Source organism: Notolepis coatsorum (assembly GCF_963971535.1).
Source record: "Notolepis coatsorum genome assembly, chromosome: 18".
NCBI classification, from domain to species: Eukaryota; Metazoa; Chordata; class Actinopteri; order Aulopiformes; family Paralepididae; genus Notolepis; species Notolepis coatsorum.
This window is the reverse complement of record NC_140182.1, coordinates 27,540,091-27,550,681: the sequence shown is the minus strand read 5'-3', so window position 1 is coordinate 27,550,681 and position 10,591 is coordinate 27,540,091. Positions and strand designations below refer to the sequence as shown.

General features: G+C 45.4%; 1 protein-coding gene across 1 annotated transcript in view; it reads right to left on the bottom strand.

Annotated features, from left to right (window-relative positions):
• Positions 1–8,144, bottom strand: part of LOC311245505 (carbohydrate sulfotransferase 1) — a gene marked incomplete at its 3' end in the record, with an annotated part of 123,882 nt that extends 115,738 nt beyond the window's left edge. Inside the window, exon 1 of the mRNA XM_084335367.1 lies at positions 8,046–8,144. Within this exon, the coding sequence (XP_084191493.1) occupies positions 8,046–8,048 (3 nt within the window). The 5' untranslated portion in view covers positions 8,049–8,144. The remainder of the gene's footprint in view (positions 1–8,045) is intronic.
• Positions 8,145–10,591: the final 2,447 nt, after the last annotated feature.

Genomic DNA, 10,591 nt, shown 5'->3' with positions numbered 1-10,591 from the left:
CGGTTGGTGCGCCTGCGCAGTAGAATCAGGAAGTGTCGGGGGCAGCGTGAGCCTCCCACGCGTTACTCCTCGCCACTGAAGGCCTCTACATGCTACAGCAACTTCAAAGCAACTTCAACACAACATCGGCGCGATTTCAGCACGCTTGTTGCAGAGAGTCTTGTAGACTGTGTTGCGAGGATGTTGTGTACCTGTCTCCAAAATCTAATCTAAACACCCGTTGCGTTGGTATTGCGTAGCAGTGATTGGTTGGTAGTGAATGGGGGCGGGGCTGTCATAGAATAATATTGGTCCGACTCCCGCAGCGAGGAATACCATCCGCCATTGTTGTAGCCAGCAGGCTATGCTGGCCTTTTTCTGAAAACCCAAGCACATATTGTTCCATAGCATACGCCTTCAGTTGATCATGACAAAAATCCTCTCTTACCTTGACGATTAAAAAGCCTCCATAATTTAGTAAATAAAGCTGTAGCCAGCCAGCTAGCATTGGTGCTATTCAAAATGCTATCCACATTAGCTACATAGCTAACCAACTAAATACAATGGTATCCTGAGGTAATGTTAAATACAACGTTTGCTAGTCGAAATGACTGGACACACACAGGGACAAGTTAAACATCAATCAATTAATTTATTCCAACAGGTAGTTTGAGCTGCATGTGAGCCGGTCTTTCTCTCCTCTCCATTGGAAACTAATGAAGTTACGTTAAAAACACAGAACCGGCTGACAAATGTTAAGCTGCTAGCAACAGACACTATAATACTTCCGGTCGGGGGATTTCAAAATAAAAGAGCGATGACTAAAAGCACCGGAAATACGTTTATTTTGTACATTATCTAACGTTAACACGAACCTAAACTAACTTTAGATTAGTTTAGGTTCGTGTAACGTTAGATATTGTAAAAAATAAACGTATTTACGGTGCTTTTAGTCGTCGCTCTTTTATTTTGAAACCCCCCGCCCGGAAGTAAAAATTATGCTTATTTTTCTGCTTGTTATCAATGGGTTGGTTGAGAAGGGAAGCGTCATCTATCTAGGGAACCTAGCTACGTACGGGGTACAATGTTACATAGGCTGCGCGTTGATTTTGCAGAAGCATAAAGGTAGAGTGTCTGCAACATTGTTGCTTTGTCGATGTTGTGGTGCAGTTGCTTTGAAGTTGCTGTAGCATGTAGAGGCCTTGAGAGATCGAGCTGCGCAGGTGAAAAGATGCGACTGCTGTTACCTCAAGTACCGGAGGGGACTTGTGCTATGTAGACAGGGTCAATTTTCAGAAAATCATAACCCTGAAGGCATTTCGTGTTTATTTTTGGTACACAACATTTCTAGGGGTATTAAGGGGTGCTGAATCCAAATCTGCTGTATACCAAGCTCAAAAATGTCAAATAAGGCCTCAAAATTGAGAAATCCAACATGGCCGCCAGCGCCAGGCTGAAATCTATTTAAGTGCATATCTTTTTGACTAAACAAGGTAGAAACATGAATGAAATGTGTTTTTATATGTTTGCATACATGAGGAATTTAAAATCATATCCTGATTTTAGATCAGTTGTGAAAATGTTGCTTGAAACTCATATTTATAGCAGAAACGGTGGTCGTTATTGATGCATAACTCATCAACCAAATAAGAAAGAAAAGCAGGATGATCCCAGGCCATGGATTTATTCATCAAACTCTTTTCTCTTGATTTTTTTTAATCAACATGTCATTTATGCAAATTAGATAGTCCTTAATATGCGTACAGTAGCTTAGGTACAGTAATTTATTGTCAGTCATCAATCGTATTCAGGCAGGTGTCGCAGGTGTCTTGCAGTTGCATGATTCATCCAATGCCACTTTTCCAGAATAGAATAGAATAGATTATAATATAATAAAATAAAAATATTATTTTACCATATCAATATAAGTGAAGGTTCAAGTTTCTTTATTAGTTATCATGCAGAATACAGAATACTTTGCATGAAATGTCTCTTTCTGTGTTGCTCCTGAGAGTGTGCTAGATAATAAGAAGATAGTATAAAATAAGTATAATAAGTATAAAATAGAAAGTCAAGAAGTCAAGTACGTAAACAAGTGTAAACAACAAAATTGTTCAGTGTTTCTATATATACAGTATGTACAGCTGGTACAAAAATGGTGAGGTATAGCTTAGCTTGTGGTGCCACCTTGTAGTGGTGAGGTGCAATAAGGAATGAGAATGATGTGCAATTTCCTTACCAATAATATAAATATAAATATAAAGTGTAAATTGTGTCTAAAGTGGTAAAGTGGGTGATACAGTGTGTTGTTTATTTAAGTGAGTGTATGTGCGCTGTGGGTGTGTTGATGGTTTGCTTATTGTTCATTGTTCATTCATTGAGCATCCTGATGGCCTGGGAATAGAAGCACCTTCTGAGTCTCTCTGTGCTTGCCATGAGACTCCGGTATCGCTTGCCTGATCGCAGCAGTTCAAAGAGGCAGTTGTTTGAGTGGTTGGAGTCTTTGATTATTCTCTTAGCCTTGCCCATGCACCGCTTGTTGTAAATGTCTTGGAGAGTGGGAAGCCCACCTTCAATTGTGCGTTCGGCTGAACGGGCCACTCTCTGTAGTCTGCTGCAGTCTTGTGCAGTGCTATTCCCAAACCAGGAGGTGATATTGCCAGTCAGGATGCTCTCTATTGTGCATGAGTAGAAGTTCTTGAGGATCTTCTGACTCACGTTGAACTTCCTTAAGCGCCTAAGGAAGTAGAGGCGTTGTCGTGCCTTCCTGATAACACTGTCAATGTGTGTGGTCCATGTCAAGTCCTCGGATATGTGGACTCCGAGGTACTTAAAACTGTTCACTCTCTCAACCGGTACCCCGTCGATGCTGAGGGGGCTGTAGTCCCTGACCCCGACCTCCTAAAGTCCACAATCATCTCCTTTGTTTTGCTGATGTTCAGGGAGAGGCTGTTCTCTTGACACCATCCCGCTAGAACCTTAACCTCTTCCAGGTAGGCCCTCTCATCGTTTGCAGAGATCAGGCCCACCACTACTGTGTCGTGAGCAAATTTGATGATTGTGTTGTTGTTCCGCTGTGCCACACAGTCATGTGTGTACAGGGAGTGGAGGAGGGGACTCAGGACACAGCCCTGGGGGGCCCCTATGTTGAGAGTGCTGGATGAGGAGGTGCAGTTGCCTGCTCTCACCACCTGGGGTCTGCCCGTCAGGAAGTCCAAGACCCACTGGCAGAGGTCATAGTTCTAGCCCTGGTCCCTGAGCTTGGCTATGAGTTTGGAGGGGACTATGGTATTGAATGCTGAGCTGTAGTCGATGAATAGCATTCTCACATAGTTCTCCTGCCTCTTGTCCAGGTGTGATGCTGCTGTGTGCAGCACATGGGCTATGGCGTCCTCCGTGGACCTGTTGGGGCGGTATGCAAATTGCAGGGGGTCCAGGTTGATGGGGAGGGAGGAACAGATGTAGCCCTTCACTAGCTTCTCAAAGCACTTCATGGCTATGGAGGTGAGAGCTACAGGGCGGTAGTCGTTGAGGCAAGCTGGCTTGGATTTTTTGGGTACAGGGATGATGGTGGACTTCTTCAGACAGGTGGGGATGACAGCCTGTTCTAAGGACAGGTTAAATATGTCAGTGAATACCGGGGCCAGTTGGTCGGCACAGACTTTTAGGACGCGGCCGGGGATACCGTCCGGACCTGCTGCCTTCCTGATATTCACTTTCTTAAACGTCCTCCTCACCTCATGTTCTGTTATCCTGAACACTGAGTCTCCATCAGCAGTGCCCCTCCCCCTCCTCCATTGCAGTGGTTTGTAGGCTGGTGCTGTTATTCCCAGCCTCAAACCTCGCATAGAAGGTATTGAGATCATTTGCCAGTTGGATGTCACTGTTCAGTTTGAGGGAGGTGCCTTTGTAATCTGTCATCGTTCTGAGGCCCTGTCACATAGCTCTAGAGTCAGCCTGTTCATATTGAAGTTCAATTGAATCCCTGTAGCGCCTTTTTGCCTCTATTACTGTCCTCCTAACATTGTATCTCACCACCTTGTGGTCATTCATGTTGCCTGTCACAAGCCTGGCATTGTATGCTGAGGTGCGCGCCTTCAGAGCTTCACAGACGGATTTGTCTACCCAGGGCTTTTGGTTTGGGTAAACTCTAATTGTGGTAGAGGGGATTGTTTCTTCTACCAAAGTACAAACAAAGTCCAGCACTGTTTCCGTGTAGTCATTAATATTATCTGTGTTATCGCGGAACACCCCCCAGTCTGTACATTCTAGTGCAGCTTGGAGCGTCTCCTCCGACGCCACCGTCCAGCGCTTCACCTCTCGCGATACTACAGGAATGCGCTTGAGACTTTGTTTATACTGCGGTACAAGAAAGATGGCGTCGTGATCTGACTTGCCGAAAGGACTGGCAGCATGTGATTTTTAACCGCTCTTAAATTGCGTGTAGCAATGGTCTAAAATATTCCCGCCTCTGGTAGAAGAAGTCACATGCTGGTAGAATTTTGGCAGCACTTTTCTCAGATTAGCGCTATTGAAATCACCCACAACCACAATAGCAGCGTCAACGTTAGCTGCTTGGAGCTTGTTTACCTCGTTGTGGAGCTTGGAGAGCGCGTCGCCTGTGTTTGCTTGTGGTGGAATATACACTCCGATCAGAATGGCCGACGTTAATTCTCTCGGGAGAAAGAATGGCCGGCACTTGATGGATATATACTCCAGGTTTGGGGAGCAGTGGTTTGAAAGCTCCTTCACATTGCCTGGATCACACCAATTGTTGTTCAACATGAAAGCTATTCCACCTTCCCGCTTTTTACCGGAATCTTCCTCTGTACGTTTGAATACTTGTTACAGTAATCCTTACAGTGACAGCTTATTCACACTCTTCCTCAGTGTTCCGGCAGTTGTTGACTTTCTTACAGTTGCATGCTTCGATACATGCCATGTGACTCTTCCTGAATAGAATAGAGTAGAAGATAATTAAAAGATTATAGCCAGCTCCTGTACAAGTATATTCGAACACATGATACAATTGTCCTTACAGTGATTTATTCTGTTCCTTTATTCCTTTTTTTCTCTCTGTTATAGGCATTATGTTCACAATTCTGTTAACGACAAACAGTCTAGAGTATACAGTCTTGCAGGTGGATGTAGAGATGTAGAGATCCAGCTTTCATGTAGAGATGCGTACATCGGATTCTGTCATAGTGAGCCAAGAGTAGAAGCAGCACATCTGTGTCACACGTTGACACGACGATTGTTTCCACTGGAGCCTGGATGAGAAAATCAGACGTGTATCAGCTTCCTCATGGTCAGCACTCAGAGAGGAGACTTCAAGATCTGGATCTGTTGACTTGACAGTTGTCGCTTCAGCAAACCTCTCTGATACTACAACTACAGGTTCATCATCTGGGCTGTGTTCTATCAGGTGGTTTGAGTAGTTGAGCGATATCTGATTTGTTGTCTTCAAGGGCCATGAAGCTCGACCAATCGGCAGGAAGTGGAACAGACTTGTTTTTGATTTCACGACGTACTGGTCTGTGGCGCTGTTTGCGTTTCTTGAAAAAGGCCACAGGCCGAAACGTTGTGTTCAAGTACATTAAAACTTGGGAACACTAGACGGTGTGCAGACTTTTCTTCCACAAACATTACAGATCTAATTCGAGTCTAGCACCCGTGACTACATTTGGGATGTGCGTGAGTCTTTTCTACGCTGTTTGCGTTTCACCCTTGTGCCTGTTTTGATGGATTGGTCATGGTATCTGTCAAAGACGACATCTACCCTCTGGTATTTTGCTCCCATCTTCAACACGGTGTCAGTGAACTTGTTGGCATAGTCACCAAATGTTGTAGTGTCAGGTGGCTTTCCGAGTGCCATTACCAGAGCTTGGCCATCAATGACCAGGCAGCTGGGTCCCTGAAGAGTAAGATCTGCAGGGGTTTTAACTTGTTTCGTCAGTATATTTGCTAACACAGACTTGTTGGTGGAATGTAGACTCCCGTTAGTTGTGGCCAGAGATGGCGTGATGGGCATGAGCTCATGCTGGAGGATATTGTCAAGGTCTACCTTACGACCTGCTCTGTAAGCTGTGATGAGCCTTTGTAGAATCTGCCTGTCCACTTTGCTGGTGTTTTGCTTGTTCTTGGAAAGTTGCACAACTTCATACAAAGAGGCAAATGTCTTGGCTTTGTTCTTTCGAATGGGTGATTTCAGGTTCAGGTGCTGGTCACTATCTGGAGGTTCACACAAACGTTTGTCCACAAACATGTTCAGTTGTGCCTGTCCAAGGTGTTCTGCGCCAAGTATGGATTCTTGAATCTCCGGTGTGACTACGTCCTTGTTGATGTATGTAAGAAAACTTACAAAAGCACATTTAATTCAGGTTTGTACCTTGTGTAGTCACACTTAACTCATTAAGCCCCACCATTTATTTTTTGAAAATTCGCCTAAAACAGCATGCTTACATTAAAATGCTTATATATCCAGATCTATAAGAGCTACTTGCATAAACTTGGTGCCTGAAGAAAGCTAAGACTTGGGGGATTCTAATGTTGGTGTCCTACACTGTACAGTTATTACCAAATTGCTGTCGTATTCCTGCAAACACTGAATAAATGTCATTTTTTTATCCTCACCTATACAAAGATTACAGTTAGACAGTCAAAAACACCCTGTTACTCATGGTTGCACCCCAGCTATATTCCTACTCTCTTCCTCCATAGGTGCAGATGTTCTGTGCAAAGTTTCATGTCAGTAGAATAAAAACTGTGGGTTTAGCACCTGTTTTTGTGGAGAGAGGGCCTGGTGCTGGCGGCCATGTTGGATTTCTCCATTTTGAGGCCTTATTTGACATTTTTGAGCTTGGTATACAGCAAATTTGGATTCAGCACCCCTTAATACCCCTAGAAATGTTGTGTACCAAAAATAAACACAAAATGCCTTCAGCACTTTATACAAGCACATTTTCTGAAATTCTGCCTAGTCTAATGTATGACTTAGTCCACATTGCAGCCGGCTTGTGGGAGGCAAGAAACAGCGTCCGTGACAGGGGAGGGTTGAATTGGATGATACGAAATTGGGATGGGAGAAAATATAGAAAAAATGGGAGAAAAAGTGGATCAGAAAAAAAAAATAACCGACTTAATTATTATCTTCAACGGCAGGGATGGCGGCGAACTAGCTTTAGTAAGAGACTATAATAAACAAACTTGTGGAAATGTGTTGATATTTCACCTGCAGTGTTTATCAAATTATTGGCATTGAAGATAATAAACAACAACAAACACATGAACATTACTGTCATTACCCGGTTGGTAAAATACCCATCTTGTTTAGGTTCAATTTATAACAGTTGTGACAACGTCACCTCAAACTTCGATGCCCCAAGTGGGAGTCTAACCCCGGTCTCCCACACCGCAGGCAGCAACACAGACCGCTATACCAAGAGGTGAATCCACTTGTAATGGGTTTATGCGTCTTTTGAGCATGTGCGAGTGAGTTTAACCCATAGCACCGCTACTCACCCCAACCCTTCTTGACTGCGCTTCACGATACCATCCGTTACATATATACTTTAGCAGCAAATACAACTGAGAGGAAAGTGTGTTATAATAACAATGTATAGGCTTAGCCCATGTAGCATTATTATTAAGACCGTTTGAAAATACGAATGTGATAAACAGTATAAATAACAACAAACAAATGTTAGTAACGTGTATGTAGGATGGATTCAATCTGAAGAAGACAACGATACAGACTGAGCAGCAACTTGTGACATGTTTCATATAGCCTATGGGTGAGAAGCAAGCATATTGAAAGTGGAAATAAAAAAGATGTGACAGGCTGCTAATTGTATATTAAAAGTAAATACTAAGGGGGTGACCCCTCAGCCCTCACGACAGACGAGACTACATCTCAAGTGCTCCATGTGTTCACCTGGAAAACATCCGATGCCAGTAGACACGCTACCCGCACCCGCTGGATAACGGTTCAATGACAGAAATGAAAGGATATGTTCAATCATGCTCTCGCAAAAATTTTAAAACAAGGGGGAAAAAAACAACCTTACCATCAAAGCAGCTTGATCAAATATGTTTCTCCGCCCGAGTCCCAGTAATTTCACAGCATTGTAAAGAAGTGGTATTTCTGTGTGGCATCAGTGTTGCCGTCGCCCGTGTCCAAGAACTGGAGGATGAGCACGAGCCCAGACCTGACAGCAAGCGCAGCACAGCGCGCGGCTCCCTCTCTCAGACGCGCGAGGGGATGGAGAGGGAGCGCGAGGGGATGGAGAGGGAGCGCGAGGGGATGGAGATAGCGCGAGGGGATGGAGAGGAAGCGCGAGGGGATGGGAAGCGTGCGCGAGGGGATGGAGATGATGCGCGAGGGGATGGAGATGATGCGCGCGCGAGGGGATGGCGAGGGAGCGCGAGGGGATGGAGAGAAAGCGCGAGGGGATGGAGAGGGAGCGCGAGGGGATGGAGAGGGAGCGCGAGGGGATGGAGAGGGAGCGCGAGGGGATGGAGAGGAAGCGCAAGGGGATGGAGAGGAAGCGCAAGGGGATGGAGAGGGAGCGCAAGGAGATGGAGAGGAAGCGCGAGGGGATGGAGAGGAAGCGCAAGGGGATGGAGAGGGAGCGCGAGGAGATGGAGAGGAAGCGCGAGGGGATGGAAGGAGCGTGCGCGAGGGGATGGAGAGGGAGCGTGCGCGAGGGGATGGAGAGGGAGCGCGACAGGCATGTTTCCAACACACTTCACATTTGCCTCTGGAGAGAGTCGAATGCACTGCTGGGTTTGGTCAATTTAAAATGTCACAAGGTTTATTTATACCTGCCGTTTGTGCTGTCTATCACAATCCATTCGTAAACATGCTCAGTAGCCTATTTTTTTTGTATCCACTTTTTCTCCCCTTTTTCTATTTTTGGTGGTGACGAGCGCAATGTCCGCTGCGCCACCCAGCCACCTCCAAGTAGCCTATTTTTTTATTATATTTGTTTATTTCTTTTTTTATTTACTATCTAACAGCTACAGCTAATTATGTAGGCTATGCATTGAGATAGGATTGGGCTTTTGATTTGATGCCCCAAGATATATCCAGATATATAGTGCAGATATTATCAATAAGTCCAACAAACATTGATTCAGGCTATAGCTAAACATTCATTTATTTCCCTGTAGTTATGTACGTATATTAACAAGATTCTGAAAAACAAATTGATCCATTTGGGAAAATCTCACCTCTGTTGACCAAATGTGATTGCGGCCAATGTCAGTTTATAGTTTATGGATATGAATGCGGGCTATAAAAGGAGATATTATTGTCTGTTTGTAGCACAGAGGTCTCAGCTCAACAGGGTCTAATAGTCAGAGCCTATTAGAAGCTCCATCACTGACAGTCTCCCCAGGAGGCTGAGACCCCCTCATGCCTACTCCTCAAATGGAGCGGCAACGATGGGTATTCCTCAGGACCACTCTCTCTCTCTCTCTCTCTCTCTCTCTCTCTCTCTCTCTCTCTCTCTCTCTCTCTCTCTCTCTCTCTGTCTCTCTCTCTCTCTCTCTCTCTCTCTCTCTCTCTCTCTCTCTCTCTCTCTCTCTCTCTCTCTCTCTCTCTCTCTCTCTCTCTCTCTCTCTCTCTCTCTCTCTCTCTCTCTCTCTCTCCCTCACTACCTCTCTCCCTCTCCCTCTGTACACCAGGAGAGCCGGCTATCGTCATGACATCAACAGTTTTGCTTTTCCAGTCACATTCACAAGATGTATCACTCTCTCTCTCTCTCTCTCTCTCTGTCTCTCTCTCTCGCTCTCTCTCTCCCTCCCCCCTCTCTCTCTCTCCCTCCCCCTCTCTCTCTCTCTCCCTCCCCCCTCTCTCTCAATACACCATGCACACAGCCTTTTATGCCTATAGAGTGACACACGATGACCCCTATCTTTCTTCATTCCAGTGAGGACGACTGCTATCATCATCCGACTGCCATCACTCCACTTCCTTCCCTGCGGGGGTGGGGGGGATGGTGGAGGGGGGGGGCTTGCTCCCCCTCCTCACGGGCCCCCAGGGGTTACCTTGGGGTCAGGCTTAAACCAGTGACAGCTCCATTACTCGCAGCGACGGGGTCGATTCAGTTTTAACTCCCGGGGTGACAAAGTCACATTGGATCCACAGTGACACCCAGAGAGATCCCGTGGAGAGATGTTCAGGCAAAACAGGGCGGCGGTGTAATTTCCCCAGTGGTTATGTGCACAGTCATATACATGCACACTCTAGTATCTCTGTAAATATAGGATTCCTATGGGATCAGGTGCTTATATGCATTTTCATATCCTGATTATCTTTAAATGCCAATATGCATAACCATGGAAACAGAACTCACACAGACCACAAAACCCAAGGATTCTACGGCAGTAAATGGGGTAATGTGTGTTTGTGTGCCTCAATATATAGGTTTCTCCTATCAGGAGATGAGGCTGTCCACAATGTGTGCAGCCAATGGAAAAATAGCACAGCAAATACCCGCCTACCGTCTCTAACTTCTTGCGGCGCGGAAAGGTCAGCACAGTATGCTAACAGTGCTGTTTTCCAAATGGGAGAGGGAGCAGCAGTGTTGGGCAGTAGTGTGCTACAAGT